This window comes from Genypterus blacodes, unplaced genomic scaffold (genome assembly GCF_046128005.1).
Source record: "Genypterus blacodes isolate CSIRO-AG114 ecotype Tasmania unplaced genomic scaffold, CSIRO-AGI_Gbla_v1 ptg000019l_1, whole genome shotgun sequence".
Classification (NCBI taxonomy): Eukaryota; Metazoa; Chordata; class Actinopteri; order Ophidiiformes; family Ophidiidae; genus Genypterus; species Genypterus blacodes.
The window spans coordinates 3197157-3222230 of record NW_027466832.1 but is presented as its reverse complement, the minus strand read 5'-3'; the positions used below and the strand labels follow the sequence as shown (position 1 = coordinate 3222230).

The 25074-nt window shown below is 40.8% G+C and overlaps 1 protein-coding gene across 1 annotated transcript; it reads right to left on the bottom strand.

Moving 5' to 3' along the window:
• Positions 1-627: 627 nt before the first annotated feature.
• Positions 628-4256, bottom strand: LOC142991424 (uncharacterized). The gene is made up of 7 exons (XM_076141556.1): positions 3867-4256; positions 3609-3698; positions 2565-2703; positions 2047-2250; positions 1583-1871; positions 1220-1393; positions 628-1099 (listed from the first exon to the last, which is right to left on the bottom strand). The coding sequence occupies exons 1-7, from the start codon at positions 4254-4256 to the stop codon at positions 937-939; spliced, it is 1449 nt and encodes a 482-aa protein (XP_075997671.1). The 3' UTR covers positions 628-936.
• Positions 4257-25074: the final 20818 nt, after the last annotated feature.

Below are 25074 nucleotides of genomic sequence, written 5' to 3'. Positions count from 1 at the left end.
TATTAATTGGAGGAGAGAGAGCAAATCAGTTAAATTATGACAGCCATGCAGAGAAACGGGCACTCCCTGACTTTTCCAATTTGAGTGCACGCCTTTTACTTTGTTCTTCACACGCTGCTGCTACTGCCGAGTCGTCTGCTCAAAGGGAGTGCTGGAGTTTGAGGCAGCATTTTCTGCTGTCAAACAGGAAATGGGGGGACAGGGACAGGCAAGACAGACGTGTCTTTTGGTTTTGATATTAGTATTTTCAGTATAATTTCTGTTTGTTTAGTTGTACCTTATCTGTCCTGTAAATTTGTGTTGTGCAGCTGTGTTGCCAGCTCTTTACTATAAATTTACAGTTCTCATACTGTAATCAACATAACAGTATGTTACTGCAATACTGAAATCTAATGAATTACAGTACAGTGCTGTACTTTATTGAGTTAACAGTAGATTACTGTCAGCAGGGATGCCAGTTCTTTGTACAGTTGCTGTAAACTAAAAACGTAAAGGGTTGTAATATTATTACAACTGCAGTAGTCGTGTCAAGTTCACTAAAATTCAGCAATCAATTATTCTATGGAAAATAAGAGACTTAGGAAATGTAGGATTAGCCAACATTTATTAGAAAAAAGGCAACAAACATTATAGAACACTTTGGCAAGGTATACATCAAACTCATCACACAAAAATTGAAAAAGAGGTGTCAAACAAAGGGAGCCCTGATTTTATCGCACGGGGAAAAATATACCTACAGTATTTGAAACACATGAACAATTACCAACAAAAAAAAGAATACGCTATACAAAAAGTGACTCAAAAGTTTTAGCTTAACTCAGCATTGACCGCATGTCTTTTTTCATAAACAGTAACATTCAAGACTAAATAAAATAAATACATTTAAAAAAAAGTTACTGTGGCTGTGTTGATATCTTGCCTGGGAGAGAGCCCTCACTATAAGAAATTCCACTCAAAGTCCATGAAGTTCTTCAGCAGAGTGGAGACGTGGGGATTGACTGTTACAGACTTCTTGTGGACGACTCTCCCAGTCTTCTTGGAGATTATCTTTCCTCGACCAGACTTTGTCCCTCTTTCTGGGTTTATTCCAATGAAGCACCTGTAAAACACAGTAGTCTGAAATTAGAAGTTGGATAGAAAAAATCTGCAAATATATGAAATGGTCAGAGAGAGAGAGAGAGAGAGAGAGAGGACATCGACAACAATGGATAAGCCCTACCTTTGAATGAATTCAAGTGTACAGGTTGCTTTTTCCTGGTACTGTAGGTTGAAGATGAAGTACACGGAAAACAAAGCAGCAAGCCTTGTCACAAACGTTGGTTGGATACCCTCACATATAGACGCCTTCTTAAAATGATCGTAGGGTACAGATAGTAAATCTGTTGTGAGAATACTAGTTTCATAGATGATTTTTAAGATTGCAACAATTTAGTGCAATACAAACTTACATCTGCCAAAAGGATGAGCCCATCTGTGGTCTCTTCTTTCCGGAAGTATGTTCTGATCGCTCTCCCACATTCTTCTATGGCAAGCTCCAGGAGACGCTGCACATTAAGGTCCGTAAGGAGCTCAAAAAGAGCACAGGAGCCATTTTCTTCTGATATCCTCAATGGCAGGAGCTGGAATTTCATTTAGATGGGGCCGCTGTAGACAGAATGTGTTCTCCATGAGACTACGAACCTCTGCTCTTTCAACTCCACCTGCACCTTCCCGTATATATATCTCTTCCAACTGTTTACGTTTCTCTTCAACAGTATCATCAGTCTCTTCAGGTGGGAGTTCTGGGTGAAATCTGGTACATCCATATGTGTCAGTAGGCCCCCTTTTGCGCGTGGAGGTTGATCCAGAGCTCTTTGAGGCTCTGTGGCGTACAAAAGCCAGATTCACGGTTTAAATTCTCAATGCAGGTTTTAACCTGAATAAGCAGTGATGTATAACCGCCAGCCATGACTGAACCATCGGCAAAACATCGCCAAAAATGTTGGGATACTGCCTCACAATATTTAGACACATTGAGACACTGTGAGCGTGTGGGTTTAGCCTCACATTTCCTTTTTTCGTCCACCAGCACTCTCACCATTTCCCGCCGCTGTGCAGGGTTTGGTCTCTTGCCATTGGCAATGGCTGAACGGACTTCTGATGGCATTTGATCCCATGGCACTTTACATGTTTCTGGCCATGTTTTGGATACTGGTGATTTACATCTGTCACTTGTGCTGATCAAGTAGGCCATGTCTGTCGATGTAGTGGCTGTTGAGGATGATGATGTTGATAGTGGTGAACAGGATTTTGGAGATGGGAGATGGGTTGATGGGAGATGGGCTGGAGACTGGTGTGGGGCTTGGAAGAATTTGAAGATCTAGAGTGACCATCTCTGTCTCTAGAACAAAGAAAAAGAACACATTAGTAAATCACTGTTAAGATGGTGACGGGACAGAGTAGCTTGTAGAATGAAAAAACTTGGAACTTTTGAACTTTGAACATTGTGAACATTTTTCAGTGTTAGATGGTGGGCAGTGTTCATTTCCAGCGTTGAATATCACATTGAGTTACATTTGCACCACCTGATTTAAATGCATCCAACAGCTTCCGGAGCTTAATAACAGGTAGAAGGTCAGTCAAGTCTTCTTGCTGCACATATTTGAGGTTCTCTTTTGTTTCAAGGCCAGAGCTTTGAAGCCTAGAAATGACTTGCAACTGAACCTAAGCACAAGCTGGCCTATTTTATGATGTCTGAAAGCATGAGATTTGAAGGCTGCAAATTTTTGGTATGTCCTTTTGCGGTCAGACAAGACACATTTAAAAGTTGAGTTTGGAATATTCCTATGAATTTTCATGTGCCAATACAGAGGTACATTCTGTACCACACACCTGGCATCGGAACATGTTGTAAGCAAATCCAACAACAATGACAGCTGTCAATACAAAACACAAATGTTGTAGTTCAGTCTATATCATGACAATTACACAATAGCAACAATACTGACAAAAAAAAACATGAAATATCAAGTGGTCTGAGTGCATTTTACGCATTTTAGTCACTTTCAATATATGTTTTACTTGTGATTAAAAAGTGCTGTAACTTGCTCTATTAAAAATACTTTTTGAACGTAAGCTAAAACTAAGGATAGCCATCTAGGTAAACATGCAAAAAGAGACCAAACTACCAAAACCCTAAGCACAACATGCTTTTAGCTGTTAGCCAGCTGAAAATAAAACCCTGAATATGACAAACTTTTTTTCAAACTATTCTAAAACCTTGACGATGAAGCAGCATTAGCATGCTGCAAGCTAGCATTGTAACGTAACTTCTATGTTTACTACTAAAGTTGAATTTTGTTTAAAGTCGACGATAGTAAAAATAAAACACGCAAAATATACATTTCAACTTACCTCACAACTAGGACCGTACCCTGAGGGGCCCCAGTGTTGCACACCACAGTGTCAGACACACATCCCTGCAGTCTGACAAACTGCCGACCAGTTAGGTAGTCCACTATCCAGGAAACCAGGGGAGAGTTTACCTGCATCAGCGACAGCTTACTCCCGAGCAGGGCAGGCCGAACGGTGTTGAATGCACTGGAAAAGTCAAAGAACATGACTCTCACAGTGCTGCTGGGTCTCTCCAGATGGGCACAGGCACAGTGAAGCAGGAAGATGACTCCGTCCTCTGCTCCCAGTTTTGGCTGATACGCAAACTGGAGAGGGTCCAGTGATGGTTTGACCAGGGGCCGAAGGAATGACCGGGACCGGGACCTTTTCCAAGCTGAGGTTCAGGTTGAAGATATACTGCAGGACTCCACACAGCTGGCCTGCGCATGCTTTCAGGACCCTTGGGCTGACTCCGTCGGGACCTGCAGCCTTACCTGGGTGGAGTCCGCACAGCTCTTTCCTGACCTCCTCTGCTGTGAAGAAAGGTGTGCCGTGTGTGGAGGAGGAGACAGAAGTGTTGTGTGGTGTGGGGGGAGGCTGGGAGTGCTGGTGGGTACTGGTGGGGGCTGAGTGGTTTCAGTATTGGTTGAGGGAGGTGGTGCCAGGGAGAGGATAGCTGGTATTGTGTTGTTGTGGGGGAATAGTGGGGGAGGGGAGTCAGCGTGGCCGGAGGGTTGAGGGGTGTCGATGGCTGACGAGCTGGCGGAGTGGTCAATGGGCCTCTCATCAAATCTATCGAAGAACAGGTTCAAGTCGTTGGCCCAGACCTGGTCTCCTTCTGCTGACTGGCTACCGGTCTTCTTGTAGCCAGTGATTGTTTTCATGCCGCTCCACACCTCCCTCAGGTTGTTTTGCTGAAGTTTACGCTCCAGCCCCCTCCTGTAGGTGTCCTTGCCCTGTTGGATCTTCTCCTTCAGCAGCCTCTGGACACGCTTCATCTCCTCCCTATCCCCGACCCGGAAGGCTCTCTTCTTCTCATTTAAGAGGGCCATGATGTCTCTGGTCACCCAAGGTGGAAGCAGCATACAGTCTCTGTGGGAACAATACTGTCTACACAAAAGTTGATGCAGCCTGTTACACAGTCCGTGATATCATCAATGTCCTCTCCATGCAAGTCACAAAGCACCTCCCAGTCGGTAACCTCAAAGCAGCCCTGCAGAGCCTCTTCAGCCTCCTGTGACCATCTCCTCACTGTCCTTGTAGTCACAGGCTGACGCTGGACGAGAGGCTTGTACATGGGCTGCAGATGGACCAGGTTATGGTCGGACCTTCCCAGTGGTGGAAGGGCCACGGAGCTGTATGCCTCCTTAACATTGGCATACAGCTTGAACATGGGAAGTGTCGCTGCCAGAGAGGTGTGGTTGAAGTCCCCAGATATCGCGATGAAGGCGTCCGGGTGTTGATTTTGGAAACTTGCGACCGATGAGTGGATGACGTCACTTGCGATCGACGCGCTCGCCGAAGGAGGAATGTAAACAGACAAGAGGACAACGTGTGAGAACTCACGCGGCAAATAATACGGCCTAAGACTCACAGCGAGCAATTCAATGTCTGGGCTACACCAACGTTCTTTCACAGTGACATTACCAGGATTACACCATTTGTTGTTAATGAAAATAGCAAGCCCACCACCTTTTCTCTTGCCGCTCTCTCTATGAATCCTGTCCGCCCAAACAGTATGGAGGCTGTCGACACTCACGTTCGAGTCCGGGATGTCCTCGTGGAGCCATGTCTCCGTGAAACACAGAACACTGCTCTCACGATACACCCGCTGCGTCCTCACCAGGACCGCTAGCTCGTCCGTCTTGTTAGCCAGCGATCTCACGTTCCCCATGGTGATTGAAGGGAGATACGGTTTTTTATCTCTGTTTCTTCTGTCGTTGTTTCACCCCAGCCTTACATCCCCTGTACTTCCTTTTCAACTCTTTGGGGATTTCGGGCTTTTCCTGTGCTAACGCGGTCAGCCGAAGAGAAACCAGCTGACTGCGCGTGTAGACAAAGACTTCTCTGTAGTGTTGAGCAAGACGGCCACACGGTTGAGAAGAAGTGTCCCAAAAATGAGGAAAACGGAAAACAACTTTCCACAGCATTGTTATGTGTTGTTAGGGAATCACTAGTCAACCCTAACGTAACTGAATAAGTGACAAAAAACACATAACATTAATAGAAAAAAAGCTAAAAGGCTAGAAAGAGTAAGAGCACAAACTGTTGCTGGCTGCCTCTTGAACAGCGCCAGAACTGGAACCGGCGCCAGAGCCGGAAGTAACAGCCCCCAAAGAAGTCCTCTGTTTGGCCTTGGAAGGCAAAAGTCCGGCTAGTAGAGTTGAGTCATGTTTGCCAAAATGCAAAGTTTGTTCAAAATAATTCTGTCCTAATATTTGTTTATATTTGGTCTTTTTCAGATATATTAAATACACCCGATAATAAAACCTATTTTGCTTAATTTTTTTAACTGTTTTTACACTGTGGGTCACGTACCACGAATCTTACCAATCTTATCCACAAAGTGGTAAATCCACCTTTATTAATAACACTAATCAATAGATTTACCTATATAGATATTACCACAGATAAACCCAGGTTCCAGGGGAAGTGTGGAGCAGAATAAAAAACATCACTGAATAGCAGGTGATGTGGACAGGGCCAATGAGCTCATTCAGTTCTACAACAGAGTTGACACTGTGGCCAATGTCTACCCTGCCCCCCTCCCAACACTACAGCCTTGGTCTGCATAAAGGCCACTGAACGGCTGCTTCTCTATCTGCTCAGACCACAGATTTGGCATGCACTGGACCCTCTTCAGTTCGCGTAGAGCAGGGGTGGGGTACCTACGGTGGTTTGATCCAGCCCGCGAGACAGTTATGGCTCTTTCGATGACAGCATATAAATAATAAGACACTGATCATAATCCCCCTTCAGACCGGAAATTTGCAGTGCAAATTTTCGAATCTGACAGGTACATGAGGATCATATTCTTTGACTATGGCTCTCTAGGAAGATTAGGAAAAACTCCAGAGAAAACCTTAATGTATAAGGAAAAAGGTAGAAACCTCTGGAGAGGCAATTCCAAGAAAGATTCCCCCTCCACGAATGGCTGGGTGAGCAATAGGAATTTCCGGTGGGATTATACTGAGGTACCAAAAAGGCATGCAAGCAGTACACACAAACAGTCATTAGGAAATAGCATGCAAGACAGAGACGAGGGAGAGAGAGACCAGCATCGAGCATGATAACAGCACAATACACTGCAGTCCTATTATTGAGAGTCTCTCTCCTTGGGCAGCAGTTCATGCCGTCCAGGTATACAGGTAAACTGATGATGAAGGTGGGAAGGAGGTGGTGGGGAGGGGTCTCCCAAGGGTGGGGCCAGTGGGCCAGAGAAGTAGTCAGTAAGGACACAGGATGTAAAATGAGCAGATTAAGGAGGAAGGAGAGAGAAAATCAGCTAATGTGCCCTGTCCTCTGACTACACTCACACTTTCACTGACCAAGAGTGGACAGAGTCTATCTAAGCCCTGAACTAAACCTGAGTTGGCTCATCACTCTCCTGCAAAAGAAAAAGTGCTTCCTGCCCATGGTGAGTTAGCAGTTGTCGAAGTATACTGAAAAGAGGTGCGTCTTTAGGCAGGATTAAAAAATGTCTAGGAAGCCTCTTTAAGGGTATGTAGGAAGTGCGTTCCAGTTAAAAGGAGCGCGGTACGAAAATACTCTATTCCCAAAAGTCATCATCTTTGGGATGACAAGCAGGAATGTCTGCTAAGATCTCAAGGATCGCACAGGAATGTAAGTGGCAATAAGGTACAATAAGATACACTGGACCATGTAGTATCTTATAGGTAAGACATAAGACCTTAAAATCAGCCCTTGCACTGATAAGAAGCCAATGTAGCAACGCTAGGACTAGTGTGATGTGAGCAAACCTACCAGTTTAAGTTTAAGAGTCTTGCTGCAGTGTTTTGAACAAGCTGCAGTTTCCCCAGGATAGAAAAGAGGACATCACAATAGTCCAGTCTAGAGGTGACAAATGTGGCTGCTGAATGTTAGGTCCTTGTCAAATGTTATGCACAGATTATTTGCCATTGCGGAGCATCAGATGGGATCATCGTCAAAGTTAACTGAAAGGTTCTGAAATTTCAATCTCTGCTTCTTTGGCCCTAACACCAACATTTCAGTTTTGTTGACATTAAGAAGCATAACTTTTTTTGTCATGCAGCCAACAGCTAGAAGATAGGACTCCAGATTGGACATACAATTGGGTGTTGTGCGCATATGAACGAAAATCTATGCCAAATTAAAGAATTATGTTTCCAAGATGAAGCATATAAATTGAAAAGAGTAATGGACCGCAAGGTAGTCCGTGATGTGATCAGCTATTAGACACGCTTCTTCTCTCCAATTTTGGAGATATCTGTCCTTAGGAAAGGTTTTCTATTTGTACGTAAAATAGGTCTTGCAGCTGACCCTGTCCATAGCAGCACCTTGCTTAGCTTCCTTCACTGGCACTGGTTACTATGGATGAATGATTAGCCTAATATATAAAAGGGCTAATTATCGGACAACGATGCAAAACATTGGTTATCTAGAGGTGACTGTAAGTGCTTTGAAAAAGAAATCTAGTAACAATTGCCTCCCAGCCAAAAAAGCCTAAAAAGGCTGAAGTCAACTTTACACCTTGCTGGTGAAACAGATGAAAGCCTTGAAAATGTGAGCCTGGAAGACAAAGAAATAGTGCACCACATGTAAGAGAGGAGATGACATTCTCCTACTGAAGTAAAAAGGTGGTGCAGGAAAATCCAGCTGCTGCAGAGTAAAAGCCAGGTGGCCTGCACTTTTTCATATTGATGAGGAGGAAAATGCTTAGATAAGGAAATGCTTGCTTTTTTTCTCCAGTGTTTTTTCTTATGTTACATGATATCAGTTTGGAACTGTTTAAACCTAAATAGTGACAAGATGACAATATATTTGAACCACAATACCTTTAGTAATTGATTGATTGACAGCAGTTATTCATTCTTTTTCATGATTATAACAGATAAATGCTGAATTCCACCGCATAACAACAATCCCACTTGAAGCAATCCCACTGCGACAGCCTTTTAACCCAGCTGGCATCTGTTTTTCAGAAGGGTTGTATTTCTGGTGAGAAAGAGCAGTACATGCCAAGGCACTTGATCTTCAATCACCTGAAGATTACAGGTGATTGAAGATTAAGCAGACTGCTACAACAACCTTCCAGGTGTAACTAAAAAAAGGTTGCTCTTAGTGAAACTTCCATACAAAGGTTTCAAAAGTGCTATCGCCCTAATAATTAATTGATGTCTTAAGGTATATTTTATAAATATAATTTTGTAATTGTTAATTCTTCTACACAGTTTACAAATGATGTCAACCTAAAAATGGCAGCAGGCCTCAAGGCACTTTGCATTTACCTTGGGGAGGATGACGGACATCTCATATGGGTGTGATGGTGCGACGCAAGTCATTGTAATTGTACTTTTCCATCACATGCACTGTCTTGTATTATAGACAATGTTTCAAGATCCTATTCTCACTTCCTCATAGTTATTACAAGAAAATGGCTTCAATGGTGTGATTTTGAGGGCACACTCAAAAAATGAAATATAAACCATGTGCTGACTCGACAAGTGTCAATTAAGTTTTTAATTAAACAAACAGGAGGAAATAGTGAATTAGTTTGGGGCTTTTTTTCAGTGACAGAAGAACCCAGATTTTGTGCTCTAATGCAGTGGTCCCCAGCTTATTTTGGGCCATGGACCGATTTCATGTAAGACAATATTTTCATGGATCGGCCTTCAAGGTGTGGGGGGATAATTATGAAAAAATAAAATGATACGACTGGCTTAAAAACAAATATACAGTGCATTTAAAATACAGCTCATAATAACGCTGAATTAGTGGGAGCCCTGAGCTTGTGTCTCTGCTACGAGCCAGTCCAATCAAGGGTTAATGGGAGACAACGACACCCAAAGGGTTCCTTATGTTTTCAGTGCTTTTGGAAATCTCAGGATATTCTGCCTTGATTTTAATCCAGAACAACGGCAGAGTTGTTGTCTGAAACCAACTTTCAAGGCCATTGTTATTTGCAATCTCCAACAGTTGATCTTCTTTTCTACAAATGGGTCGCGGATCTTTCGCAGTTTGTGGGTCTTTTGTAGCTCAAACTCTTTAAAAAGCAAAGACAGGTGATCGTGAATCAGTGCGGAGAATGATGGTTCTTTAAAGACAGTGGTTTTCCACTCATTTTGCGAGCTTGTGGGCTTCATTTTGAGACAAGCGTCTTGACATGTGTGAAGAGACACAGACGCACAGATAAAAACAAAACATCTTTCAGACTGAATAAAAAAAAAAGTTTTCATTGATCATCAGTCTTTCTGTGCGGCCCGGTACAAAACGATCTGTGGACCGGTGGTTGGTTACTGAGAACTGAGGACTCAATCTATTGGCACTTTTGTTTGGCAGCACGAACAAGTTTGTTATTTGTTTTTCTTCAATGAAGAAAATAAAGTAAGGGTTGAAAATATTTGGTTTACTAGAAATTAAATTTACAGAAAGTCAAGTTAAACATATTAAATTAAATTAAACGTAATACAGTTAAGTATGAATTAAAACATAAATATCACCTGAATGGACAATTCATTTTAGTATTGTGAACAAAAACATTGTAGTAAATTTTACCCAAAATGGTAAAACAGAAATTGTAAATAGAAAACAGAATATGACGCCATAGTACTGATCTTGATCAAATATGACCAAGTCTGTCAAATGTTTCCACGATAGTTTCTGCATCCTACTTACTGCAGATAATTTGAATGAATAGAGCAGGGGACGGAACAGAACATAACCCCACTGCCTTGGCAGGTTTCAGACTGGTGGGATTGGTCAGGTACAGTGGGTCCAGTCTGTTAGGCTGGAAAGGACTACATACCAATGGCTTCATTTCAAATGAACAAAACATCTGTTCTGTTTAACTGAAAAACAATAAATACAACAGAATTATAACTGTGTCCAAGAGAGTGATTTTTAAAGTAATTAAAATCACTTATTCATCCCTGATCCAATATGCAAAGCATACAATACAACCCTCACCATATCTATGTAAAATTTTGTATCCTGCATTTTACTTTTGTATTCACATTAGTAGTTTTGTTTTGGTCATGGGTAGGTGGCCTACGTTGTACTGTTATGTTGTTGTTCTTGTCTGGCAGTCTAGAGATTTGGAGGGAAAGTGTTCTTGTTTGTTGTTGTGTAACGTTAATTTTATGTTGTTGAAAAATGTGTAATAATTAAACCAAATTAAAAAAGAGATCCCTAGCCAATCTCAACAACAATAGCTCACACAAAATCATATACACCTTCATTGCTCACATCAACCTCAGCCACATTAGTTTGATATTCAACAAACTTAGCTGCCATTTCTCCATGTTGTCTCCATGTTGGTCCCGCTGCGAGCTGAAAGTGAGATTTTTTACCTTTATTATATAGTTCCATAAACGGCTGTGCAGGCCTCACATCAGTGCATTTAAATCCTTAGGACAACATAGTGAAGTCCTATCATTACAGCTATTCTCAGTGAAAACCATTTCATAAATGTGAAAGTAAAGAGGGATCTCCCTATCACTTCAGGAAACATGAATATAAACTGCAATCTGATGAGACCAGAAGAAAATATGTTTTTAAATAATTGTACTTTACATTTTTCATTTTGATTTGATTTTCATTTTCAAGTTGGAGCCTCCCTACAGAGTCTAAGGCCTGGGGCTGCAGCCCATGTAGCCCATTGGGTGAATGTAGCCCAGTGTATAATTAATCTTTCAGACAAAGATCCATAATCTGACTCTGACTACAGTTTAACATGAATATCAAAATATCTGAACAAAAAGCAGTGCTCAAAAATGCTTTAACACGAGTACAGTGTGCTACAACCAACAAAAAGTTTTGGTTTTTAAGACACACATACATAGAAAGACATTTCACATAAACACAAAACAGCAATACAATTTTAATTAGCATCTCACTTCCCATCTCTCTTGTGTTTGGCCGTTTCTATTGCTCATAGAATATAGAATATTTATGATTAAATATTAACATTTAGAATGCAGCACAGGCTGATGGTCTGCCTGCTGGGCATTTCTGCCTGCTGCACCTACACCAGTACCTTAGGGTGCCCGGTGGGCTTCTCTTGGTAGGCCAGGCACCACCTACTGCTCAGCCTAACTAGGTCAACAGCTGGGGGGCACCAGTTATGGATGTTTTGCTCCTTTAACCCCAGTACATCTCCTGGTGGGGGAGCAATGACAGGGATTTGTCCCCACCGGGGTGTTGATGTTTTCTCCTTGCCTGGCAAATCGGATGGGCTGGAGCAGAAGGCCTGCTTGTTTGCGTCCTACCTGCACACTTCTAGGACCTCTGCCAGCTACCCCAGTACCTGATTGTGCCACAATCTGTATTGTCCTTGCGACAATGCTGTCCTGAATCCTGACAGGATGTGCTGGAGGTTGGCATTGGAAGTGTTACACATGGCACAAGACTCCTTGCTGCCAAACCATTGGTGGACATTTTGGGGACAAGCTTAGGGTGTTATATGCTGCTCTAATCAGCAAGCTGAGCCTGGCCTGAGGGATCTTTCACAGGTTGGTCCATGACAATTGTCTGTCTGTGTGCCCTACCCAAGCTACTTTCCTTGCTGGCCTTGGGACACTACTTTTGACCCTGTAGCGATCCTGCTCATCACCTCCGCCACCACCATGGCTGTCCTTTCTGCCTTGGAGGCCTTTGACCAGTTTTAATTTATCTGACCTATTTTTGATTTTGAAAGTATCTTATATCTTGTCAACAGCGATGAATCGTAACTTATGGAATACTTCATCATTGGTGAGTGAAAACAGCCAGGATACAGGCTAAACAATTCACTATTTGCACTTAATGTGTTACATTTGCTGCTTTACAAATTATTACGTGTATGTGGATGGATTATTAATTGGCACTGCATTGCCGTTGGTCCACATTCACCCAGATTTGTTCTGTTTATGAAATCAAAAATATCTATGGTAATACTTCACCTTAGTCTTGTGTGTTGATCAGAGTTGTGATTTAAGGCTGTAAAAGATTTTCAGATTTCAAATTTGGTCATGGCATTCTTAAATTTAGTAAATGGTTGCTTTAGAATGTTCCAATGACTAACTAATGAAATTTGATGAACCCACCATGCATTTATAAATTAACACAGTCAACATAACATTTATTATAATATATATGATATATTATTTCCATGTTGTACTAATTGCAACATAGTCCTTATAATCTCAAGAGCTGCTGATAAACGCCCAAAATTGAATTGATACAAAAGGGGCACGAGGGGACATTAATGTTTATTTATAATCATGTTAGAGGAGTGTGGCGGTGGGTGTGAGGGTGAGTTGGGTTGGTTATGGATAACCTGGAGTTCCCGCTAAGGCCGCTAGGCGCGTCTCTGTTCCATGGAAGCTTGACACAGACTGGGGGATGGACGAGAGGAGAGGAGGATGAGGGGGAGGAGAGAGGACGGTGTTTTATCAGCCAAGTGCGGCCAGAATCGTGAGGAGCGGACGATGAGGGGAAAATACCAGACTGGTTTCCTTTCCTCCAACATGCCCATCATGAACATGTAAACCTGCACACGTCAAAAGACCTGGAGCGACACTGTCTTTCCCTTCGATGAGAATATTCATTAGTAGATCAAAACGATTTTGGATTAACAGTCTACTTGTTTTGGACTAACGGCTTCCTTTATTTTCATTCGGCGTGTAAATGCTGGATCGCTTAAACACGAGTTTTCTTCCCTCCGGTGAGAAAAGTGCGCCAGCTTCATTCGCAGGCTGATTTCCAAGGCTGGAGCGTCTGGATTTTGGGGGTAGCTTTGCAAGGATGCACCTTACCTAACGGGACGTAACGTACAGAGGAATATTGTTTGAAGTGGGGAACGCGTCGGATTGGAGCCTTTGTTTACGGTAAAGACACATCCAAACGTTAACTTTAACGAGATTCATCAAGCATTAGGAATTCCGCCGTTGTCCTTATTTACTGGTGCAATCAAGCAGTTGGAATGCAGAAGATAATTGTTGTAGTTGACGATGTATAGACTGTTACACAGAGAGGGGGTGTGGGGTAATTTAAGGGGGTGACAGTTGTTCCCCCATATGATATTATTTGTGCTTGAAATTGGTAGGTTGGAGAGTGGATCTGCTTAACATCCACAGAAACAGAGAGCAGAACGCGTCATCCCTCTGCTCTTGTCTGCCACTTTGGGCTCTTACTGTTCCAAGTGCGCCGACACACAGCTGCGCAAAATAGAAACATTTACAAAGGTCCTCTCGCCCTCGATGACTGGGCGGTGAATTTGTTCTCTTAAATACGGATCTGCAATAGAATCTTATCAATTCATCAAATCCGTCCCTGTGTGTGAGTGTCAGGTACCACCTGCAGATTGTGTCCATGGAGATACAACTATCACTGCTCAGCATTATCCTCTCTTAATGAAATACAACATCGATTGTACCCGGTTTAATTCAATCAATTATCCAAATAAGTTGATATGAATTCAGCTCGACGATGATGTTGGAAACATTCCCACCGAATTCCCCTGAAAAAAAAACCCATTATGGAATTAGTAGTAGGCCTTGCTAACGAAATCAACGCAGGTTGGTTGTTGGCGGCGGTGGTGGTGGGGCTCTGTATGCGTGTGTGTGTGTGTGTGTGTGTGTGTGTGTGTGCGTGCGTGCGTGCAAGTATCTGTGTGTAGGTGTGTGTGCGTGTGTGTGCGCGCGTGTGCGAGAAAGAGAGGAGTAGGGAGGGGAGGAGGAAAGTTGTGCTCAATGGCACTATCACCATATGATTCTTGATCAATGCATGCATGTGTGCAGCCTTATGAGTGGTCAAAAGACTTGTCTTACCAAAAAGAACTAGAATTAACGTCTGTGTGTGTCGATTTGGTCCCGACTAATCTCTGAACTGGATACCCCTGGTACCCTACAGTTAGGCAATGATGTGATTAGTGAGAAGTGGCTGAGTCGTCAACCAAAAGATGCTAGTCATGGCTTAAGTTTAAGGCTCGCTCACCATGATTATCATTCATGCATTTTTGATCATTATACATAAATAGTTTTTTCGAGGTTGTGTCAGACAGCACAGCAGCTCAACATGTAACAGTGATCTGATTTGTTCTGATTTTCAGATGTGGTGGTCAGAGTAATACAAGGAATTATGGGTATTTTTCCCTAGATGTGAGCCTCCTACTTCCACCTCTAAGAGTGTGAAACAATCAGTATCACCTTAAAACCTTTCAATGTACTTCCCTTCTCTGGGCTATAGAGAAAATAATATTAAAGCAGATCTAATAAAACACACTGTACAAATCCCGTAAGAGACTTATACTTTTCATTTGTTGTTGCTGATGATAAAAGAATTACTGATTGTGTAACATTTGATGTCAGTGTGATACAGTACATACAGATGGATTAGCTGCACACCAGTGTTTATTTCCTATATCAATGTGTTGATTTTTGTCATTGGAAATTCAAATGAATCAATAAATTGTGACTTCCATAATAAACACATGAGTTTATAGGCATTTTGGCCAACTGTGACCCTTTTCATTGTTTCCACATGCTATTGCTTGCTGTGTTATTGTATCCTCTTCACATGATGTTGTAGGCGGCCTCCATGCTTTCTCCACTCGGTAGGCTCCAGCAGTTCACACCGCTCAGTCCCAAGGGCTCTGATCTACATAGCTCAGCCCTCAAGCAAATGATCTACTCACCGTTCACTGTTGTGTTAGTCCTTTCTCATATCCTTTTCCTCTTTTAACTGCATTCATCATCCATCTTTTAGCCATCCTCCTCTCCATTTTATCTTTTGCCTTCCTCTCCTCTTCTCCTTGCTGCTACGTCGACCATTTCTGCACATATGAGGCAGCTTGTTTGTAAAATATCGATTCCCCGCTCACCATTGCTGTGGTCCTGTTGTCTCTGGAGAATGTGGGGCTTTTAAATTTGGTCAGTCGTGTCTAAGGTGTCTAAGGACCTATCACAGGGAAAGTTTATTAAATGTTTTATTGTGTTGTCTTAAAATCAAGATCTCCACTCATCGTTCTAATTATTATTAGAATTATGTTTAAGGTTACAGGCAAACCTAACAAACAATGGAAAAAAAAAAGTCCATAACAATGAGCACTTTTGAGAACATTTGGGAAATCTGAGTTTTAGTTGAATAGGACCCAAATGCACCACTGAGCAATCCCGATTGATCTGGGAATGCTGAGGACTCATCTGTGCTATTGCCAAAATTGTCAAGCAAGCATAATTGGGCTGCAATTATAGAACCATTCAGAAGGTTACAATCTTCTTAGCCTCTTTTGTAAATCTTTTGATCTTAAAATATAAATTTGAAATTTGACAGTCACATAGTCGTCTTATAGAACAGAACATCAAAGTATGAAAGCTTTGGAGCTGAAGGGCTGGAACTATGGGACTAGGGGAGATTTGAAGTGATCAATCCAAAATGTTATTGCGGGACCTTTTAGCAAACATTTTCAAAAAATCTTTTGAACTGCACAAGGCACAAGGAAAGGCTTAAGATGATGATTTCGAATAGGTTCTCGTAGTAAGTCTTACTGAAATGCCATGGACCATTTCAATGCAAACATCTTGTGTGGAGGTCAGATTGAACGGTTGCTTGTCTTCAGGGTAGATGTAATCTCTCGTTCAGACTAAAAGCCAAAAGGTTACCGGTTTGTTTCTTGGCGCTGACACTGACAGACGGACACTGACAGACTCTGCTGAATGCACCATATTTTCCTAAACTCTAATTACGCTGTAATCATGGAGACTAGAAAACAATTATTTAAATGTGTGTCTATCCTTACTGAGACAGCAGAAAATAAATGAGGTATTGACAGGATACTGCAGAGCACAAGTGGTTTCATCTCACACAGCTAATTTGTGCTTTTACTTGTGAAGAATGTGGCTCTGCTTACAGCTCACCTGTCACTTAAAATGTGTTACTGCAGTGGAAGATCCAGAATCATACTTAACATTTAAAAAAAACCTTTTGATTGGACTGTGCTTAAATTTTACTGTATTTGCTATTACATGTTTTTGCTGAACTGAACTGCTGAATATACTTTTTTTTATGTCAGTGTCATACATGTGTTTCCTGTCATCTATATTACTAACTTAATATTTTCATATATATTTATATATATGTACTAATACTAATACTAAATTATATATGTGTTTGTATATATGTATTCATTTATAGAGGTGTATATATATATATATATATATGTATAAATACACTGTATATATACTGTATATACAGGTATATACGTTTTTGTATAAATTCTATATATAATGATTATACAAAAATGAGAAACAAATATCTGTCAGGCTACACCCAGTTTACAGATCTTTATTTGATTTTTCACATAGAGCCACGTCTCCATCCAATTAATTTTATTGAAGACAAAATCAGGTGACTCGACAATGAGCATGAGGTCGTACTTATTAGGATTTGTTTAACCATAGAAGAGAAAGGAAAATAACAATAGTATTAAGGAGGACTGATAATTCATAATAACAAACATATTACAGATATTACAGGTGTAGGAAAACAGAAAGGAGACAAGGAGAGAGGAAAAAAAGACAAGACCAGAAAATTATAGTTACACGTTACAGAAAATTACAACAATTAGCATTCAATAAACCAGTCTTTTGTCACAGTTACAGATATTTATTAGAAGTAATCTGTCCAATGATTCTGTTTGTCCCCCTGCCTCGCTGTGATGCTGTTTGATTTTTTAATGGCCTGCCACTTTTGAAGCGTTGGCTCATGGATATCCAATATACAGTATGTAGTGGCATACTCACATGCTGGTGACCTTGTGCTTCACAACCTTTTCTAACCCTAACTTTTGCAATGGTTTGCCTGCTGTGCGAATGAAATTTAGTCCAGACAAGCATTATCTTTCATGCACTTGATACTCAGAGGGCCAAATTTACATACATGAAACACAGCGCAAATTTAAGCCTGATGACAATATTGTTGGGCATCCGCAGTTTCTGTAAAATGCAGCCAATTACGCAGGCAGCAAATGGGACTGCCTATTAATCATGTGTGTGTATAAGGCACAGCTGAATGGTGGAATCTTTCCAACATGGAGCCCTCAACAAACATATGGGGGGGAAAAAAGACCTAAATTCAGTGATATTGAAACAGAAATACTAAACAATGAAGTAACCAAATGTTTCCAATTGATTTGATTCAGGACTTCTTTGAAGCCTTTATCTATGTCTCTGTGTGGCTGCAATTACTGCTGCCATTGTTAGAAGAAATCATCAGTCACAAGAACACACATTTAATACACCTTCAGAGGCAGAAGTAGCGTTTCATGGTTGTACTTTTTTTGTTAATGTAAATTTGTATTCATTTTGATGATATTTAGGATATTTTGGTACCAGCAAAATCCACTTGATTTCTTTTCTTTCTTTACAAAAGCTACAGATTCTCAGCAGTAGACAAACAGTGTCAATGTACGCTCAAACCTTGTTGTGAATGTGTAAAGATTTAAAGATTCCAAACAATGTCAGGAGTAGGGGCTCAAAATGGCATTGCAGACCGCATAGAGTAATTGGGTAAACATATTAACTCACAAATTCAAACGATTTGCAATTTCCTGCGAGCATTCCTCTCTGGCATTATTTGCAGTGGTTTTGTTGCACTTTGCTGTTATAGTAGCTTTATATTCGTCTACCCCTCAAATATAATCGTTTGCTCCTCTGAGGTGAGATGTGCTCCATGTGACCATTCCATCTTGTTCTGCCACAGGATCAACTTTGCAAACACAGCTCCCTTTATGGGAGCGTGCACGTCGGTGTAAGTTGATTACCATCATTGTGAGTTTGAACAACTGATTTCAATATTTAGATTATGTCAAGCCAGCTAACGCAGCCAAAGGGGCCTGTACTACAAATAACTCTTAAAGGGGTCAGTCAGCTATGTTGACGCTCAAGTCTGATTTTTCAGTGTCACAATGCTGACTTTTGTTAGTAACTTTTGCACTGTGGCAATTCTGGTCCAGAGCAGAATTAGTTTGGGCTTAGTATGGCTGAAATATAAAGCATCAATCAGTTCCCTTGGAAAATAGCATCACCATACCTCCAGGATCCCCTCGACTATGAAGGGAGTTTCCCCGTATCAAGCTGGGCGAGGATATTTAGATAACCGCAAAATATGCTTTAATTCCCTTAGGATATTCTCTTCCAGTGCTAGAGATTGTCAGCGGAAAGCAGACATTTATGTACACTTCTTACTTGGTTTACTCTGCGTTGCACACTGCCAGGATTGCAACTAAATAATGATGAGAACAAGGTTAGTATTCAGTCAAGGTATTGTTCACAGGTGTCTGATCAACAAGATACAGTAATGATACAGAAGACACCTTGTATTTTGTGAATGAAGTCAAATCAAATCCATCTGTGGATTATGACATGAATGGCTCAGCACACTTTACGTAGACCTGAAAAACATAGGACAATATAAACACACAAGCTCCCCTGACATGATACGTATCTGCATGCAACCATGCAGGATTTCAGTTTTGTCAAGCCAGCTTACGCAAACAAGTTAGAGGTCGGTCGAGTTTCCTTCGTCGCATAGACCCTAGGTCTGTTATACTTTCATTATAGTACACCCCCGTGGTTGGTCCTGCCAAGGCTGTCCACCTCTTGGCCTCGACCGGAATTTATTGCAACTGGGAAAAACTGGCAAATGGATGCTTTGGAAATCCGAGTATGTTTTAAAGAAATAGACTGTCACAGACTGTATGACAAAAGTGCAAGACATTACAGGTGATTATGTACCTCAGTGAAGAATATAGCAGGGCAAAATTGCATGAACAGGTTCATACACTTTAAGAAGGTTATAAATTGCAGAACAGGGAAGAATTAGTATCATAGTTTGAAGATTCTAAAAAGAATTTAACATAAGGGCCACTTTTAGATGCATGTTATCTGTGAGGCAAAACAGCTGCTTATTAAGTGATGAGGAGCAGAAAGAACATGTGCAACTTGAGGACTTGATTTATAAGACAAAGGAGGGCTTAAAAAACATTTTAATTAAGAATAACACAATAAAATCAAAACATATTTGATAATAATAACTAATTATGTTGCTGTAAGACAACCAAAAAATCCTTAAAGAAACCAATAGGCAAAGCATCGAAGTAGCAGGTGGATGGCTTAAGTTGTCTCACCGTTTCCTCAAGAGTTTTGTAGTCTATGCCAGGGGTCTTCAACATTTTTCAGGCCAAGGACCCCCAAACTGATGGAGTTTGGGGGTCCCCTCCCGGCTCCTGCCAGCTCCCAATCAGGAGCCGGCCCCCGTCGTTCACTTCAAAGAGCCGGCTCTCCGGATTATTCGCAACCGACCCATCACTAGTGCCCAGCCTGAGAGAGCTCCTGTGTGTCCTGAATGTGTGCATTGCTGTCTGAAAGATAACATCTTCTGCCTCCATTTATCCGTACACTACAATATGTTGGATTCATGTTAATGTGTATTTAAAGATATTTAAATATGTGGGAAAAAAATTGGTTTGAAAAAATGTATTAAATTTGAAAATGTAAAAAGTTGTCTAATCAATCACAAACCACCCCCCTGCCGTACCTCCAAGGACCCCTAGGGGTCGCGGAGGATTTGTCAGCCTGTCAATGTTTGCAAATAAGGTTTGTAATGTTAATGTTGTTGTGAATGGTATTAGAGAAAAAGGATTCTCCAGTACTTTTCAATTCTAAATTGTAGGCATGGAGGCTCTCTTTATATATGCCATGATGAACATAGAGTTTTGTTTTGCGCCATTTTTGTTCAGTTTTGCAGCATTCTCTTTTTCTGGACTTATAGAAGCAGCATTTCTCCATTATGCATTTTGCTTACAAAAAACATTTTAACCTTAGCATATAGATATATATATATATATGTATATATAGATATAGAGGGATCAATCACAGAAACATTGGAAATATTGAGACCGAAATAGCACCATTGACACCATTTAGCACCATTGTTGTTTTTAGATTCATTCATTCACTAGAAATATTAAAGTCGCCAGAATTACACAGTCAAGGTCAGGGGAAATTTGAAATAAGTTTGTCCGACAAATTATAAGAAAAATTACCTCTGTAAAGTAATCAAAGAAGTTGGGAGAATATTTTGGTTTCCTGTAAATAATTAATTGCAGAATTTGAGGGGAACATTTCAATATATCACAGAGGTATTCAGAAGATGCAAAATGTCTGTTTGCCCAGAAATACATTATTGAATAAAACAGCTCTTTTTTCAAATCTACAGACATACATAAAGTTTAAGTTAGCAGGAGCTATCTCAATAAGAATGGTTGAACTCTTCCTTGTTTCCAACCAGGTTTCAGCTAGAAACACACAATCTAATTTAGAACTAAAAATAACATCATTAACTTAAATGATTTGTTACCCATAGATGTAACTTTAAGCAGGGCTAGCTTTATTAGTTTTGTTAGTGACAGGCCCGGAGGCTGACGGTGGTTGACAAAGAACAGAAATCAAAAATTTACAAGTTTGCAGTTTGATTGGAATTCACTCTGTTGACTCTACTAGTAGTCACAACAGGAATGGAGATGGTGGCAGGCACTGATGCAGGTTTTCCTCTCTGACTGCTACCATGTGTTTGACTCTGGCTATTAAAGATCACTGGTATGTTTAAAAAAGTGGCATGAGGTCTGTCGCATAGACATCTGAGTGATGATGTCTCGCTGTATAATAGTTCATCAATTTGACTGACCTTCAGCTGCAGCTTTAACCAACTTGTTGATTGGTGTGTAGGGCAGAGGGGGTAGTACAGGCTGTCTGCTTGTGTGCCGTGTCCTTCGCACTGATTCAGTGATGTTTGGATGAAAACCCATCTGGTCTAAAGGCGCCTTTGCAGTTCCAAAAGGTATTGAAATTGTTGATTATTCTTTAAGCCAGTTTTCCTTTGCAGAATGTCATAAGACCCCACATGGTAAAAATCCTGATATTACACAATTACACAAATGTGTATAGAGGATAACCGGCAACATCTCTGTTAACTCCCTGACAGATGTGTCAGAAATGGTTAGGTTTTCAGTTTTTGCCATTGTTACATGCTTGGTTATAGATTCTCCAATCAGAATAGTGTCTGGGTTACTAGGTGTAGAGTTAGCATTGTCCTCTCTGGCCCTCAGCCAAGCAGTGGTTATTTCATGGGTATTTGATAAGCCTTAATGCTAGCCTCACTGAGTTCAATTAGTTGCACCTGGGAATCAGGGAATGAGAGTTGAGGTGGTGGAATAAGCTCTGGTGATCTGATTCGATTTCTTGCGGGATTTGATGCTTTCTGTCTTGCGCTGACACTGTACCAATAAGAAGAGTCATGTGATGGGATGCTCTTCGTTTGATGTAATCTTGCATATAGAAATCTCTCCGTTTGGATTTGGTAGCTCGGTACCTTGTACAGTAGCTGTTACAGAGTCAGTGAATTGCTCAACCTCATATGTGATGCAATGTTTAAATCTACTTTTCAAGCTGTGATATCATCTCTATCAGTTTCACCACCTCTGTGCAGCTCACCAATTTTGCAGGGTCTGGAGACATAGCTTTTTTATTGTCTTTTGCTGGTCAGAGAAGTTTAGTATGCTGGGCTAGATTAGCTGAAGGTGGTACTGGTAGTGCCACTCAAGTAGTGGTGCTGTTGGTAGGCTAGCAATCCGTGCTAGTAGGACTTATGTTAAGAAGATAAAAGTAATGAATTGCAGTCTACTATTTCTTTACAATGTTAAAATCCTGATAGTCCTGTTCTTTGCAGGAAAGCACAAAGCAGAAGGTGACAGAACGCAATAAAAAGCAATAAAAGCACTAAAACTAATAAAAAAGCGAGGAGAGATGTGGCTGTCTCTCACTCTGGCAAAAGAGTCACTGTAGTCACAGTTTGGTATATAATACACACAAGGAACCTTAATTAATGTGGGTGAGAAGTCTTGTATTTATGGGGTCAATGGCAATCCATGTAAGTATAGTGTCCATGTAAGTATAGTAACAGCTTTGGAGTTGACTACCCAGTGAATTCTTCAAGAGGAGACTTGTGGGCTTACCATTGATGTTGGGTTCTTGATGATGACAAGTGTGCTCTGTTAACCATTTGATTAAATAATGCAGCTGTATACAGCATCCCTCAGTTTGCAGATTTCACAAAAAAATAAGCATTTTATTTATTTTAATATGATTGTCTTTTACTCTCAGGGTTTTAGATAATGTTATGCACTTTGTCTGCACTGTAATGATGTTGTGATTTATTGTGTATTGTTGCTTGCATTACTCTGCAGCATGCCACTTCTAATGTCTGCCTGCTGGCCAGTATCTCAGTACTACTATGGAGATAAGTCATTTGACTCTTGGTGTCATACTGGTAAATTGAATTCTGTATTGTATTGCAATTTCATTTGTCAAATCAATCATTTCATTCATTTGTACAGTGCAGCTGAAATGCAGTATTGGAACATATTGGCACCAAGCAAGTGGGTTTGGACGACGAAAAAGCCATCACACTCATTTATAACACCAGCGAAGGACTTGTGGATACTTGTAAATGAAAATATGTCTAAATAGCCGGGATAAACTGTTCACCAGTGCGTTCTGCTAAATTACAATATACATACTAACTAACTTAATTTTTTTTTTACTATTTGTTTTTATTGAAGCAAACATTTGACATGACAGTGCGCATACAGTTATAGAATATTTTGGAGATCATTTTTTATACAGAAAGAGGGGGAAAGGTGAGAGAGATAGAGAGAAAGGAGGAAGGTTGTATTATTACTATTATTGTTGTTGTTAAACGTTTATACGTAGACCCTGAGGTAAAATAGGCAATATGAGGTAGATTGAAATTGAAACAGCCGGAGGCCACGGCAGCTGGAGGTTGTGAGAACGTGGCACAGTAGTGTGGATGCAGAGTCCAGGATGGCATCAATGATGTTGATGCGATGATCTCATAGGGTGAATACAGTTTTTACAGGATGATGTCAAACAGCAATGTAGGCTACTACAAATCACATCATAGGGAGAGAAGAGAGAAACAAACAAACCCCCCCAAAAAAGAGAGGAAATCCCACCCAAAGACCCAACCCAACCCCGCATCCATACAACCCCCTCCTGGCCCACCTGGGATGCAAAAAAAAAGGAAAAAATAAAAAGGAACTATTCGGAGTTCAGGTTTTCAGTCACTGGTCTACTACTAATACTCACATACTCACATATATACACTTATCTGTATACCCTCATTCAGGTTTAGGCTCCCTCACACTCATGCCGCTCTGCCAATCAATGACGCCTTGCGCCACCACCACATCGAAGCCCTAAATCTCTAGTCAGACGTTTCTCCTCTAGTTACCAAACTCTGTTCGATCTGCTGAGTCCCTCTTTGTCTGTCTGTTTAATACTCAACTCTTTTGTGAACACCTTCATACCTAATGTCAACGTATTCATTAAAAAAAAGAAGAAAAAAAAATATATACCTCCTTCACCCTCTTAGCACCAATGTCCCATTGTTCGACTATGTCTGGATCCACAAAAGATATTCGAGCCTTACAATGAAGGCAACACAGCCTATTAAGTCTTAATTAGGCTATCAACACTACTAAACATTGTAAATGAGCATTCTATAAAATGTTGTAACCCATGTGACTTCTCTGCAGTGGGCTATATGATTTTTTTGGTACTTTTTCCATTATAGTAAAAGTAAATAAATAACAATTTATTAACTACAACAAAGAAAACTTTAAAAAATAATTGGGGCTATTACCAACAAAATGGAGTAATTGTCAAGTGGAGACGTTTTATTTGGCCCATCAGAGTTCAAATACCTGCACAGCAGCTCTGTCCGTTCAGTATTGTTCACATTCTCATCACAAGAGTTGAGTATTCTGGAGCTGAATTGATGTCGCTGATTTTCTGGCTGGTGGTGTTTGTTGCCAATTTGAGTTTCATGTTTGTTGCCAGTTTCATGCAGTTTCAGTTTCATGTTTGTTGCCAGTTTCATGCAGTTTCAGTCCGTGAGGCTGAGAGGATTCTGTTCAGTCAAGATGAGGGAATTGAATATAGTGTTATGAGATTGGAGCTTAATACACTCATCTTCGTGTGAGGTTATTAGGCTGTTCCTGTTGATGTCACTACCAGATTGTATCACAGGTGTGTGTGTGTGTTTGGTGATAGAGTGTACTGAGGCTCAGTCTGCCTGTTTTTCTTCTTTTCAGTGCATTTATATAAGGTGGTGTTTCGTTGACTTTGGTATCTTATTTCTATTACCAAACTGATTCTACCATCAAAGATCAATCATCTTCAGGAAGGCAGACGGTTGAGACTGGAGACTCAAAAGACCTAAGAGGAGCGAAAATAATGGAGGAGTAGACAGGGAGGAAAAGTTGCTGACACATCCTCTCAGCATTCATATAACTTACATCTCCCTTGGCTTTTCTATGAGTGACGTGTTTGTGTGTGTGTGTGTGTGTGTGAGTGTGTGTGTGTGTGTGTGTGTGTGTGTGTG

What these genes read in the sequence shown, in the direction of transcription:
- LOC142991424 (XM_076141556.1), bottom strand. Translation starts at nt 4,256, where the DNA reads ATGAAAACAATCACTGGCTACAAGAAGACCGGTAGCCAGTCAGCAGAA. An exon ending in TGGAGAGACCCAGCAGCACT is followed by an intron (nt 2,704 to 3,608) that starts GTGAGAGTCATG and finishes GCTTGTGCTTAG; the next exon opens with GTTCAGTTGCAAGTCATTTC. An exon ending in GTTGGATGCATTTAAATCAG is followed by an intron (nt 2,251 to 2,564) that starts GTGGTGCAAATG and finishes CATCCTCAACAG; the next exon opens with CCACTACATCGACAGACATG.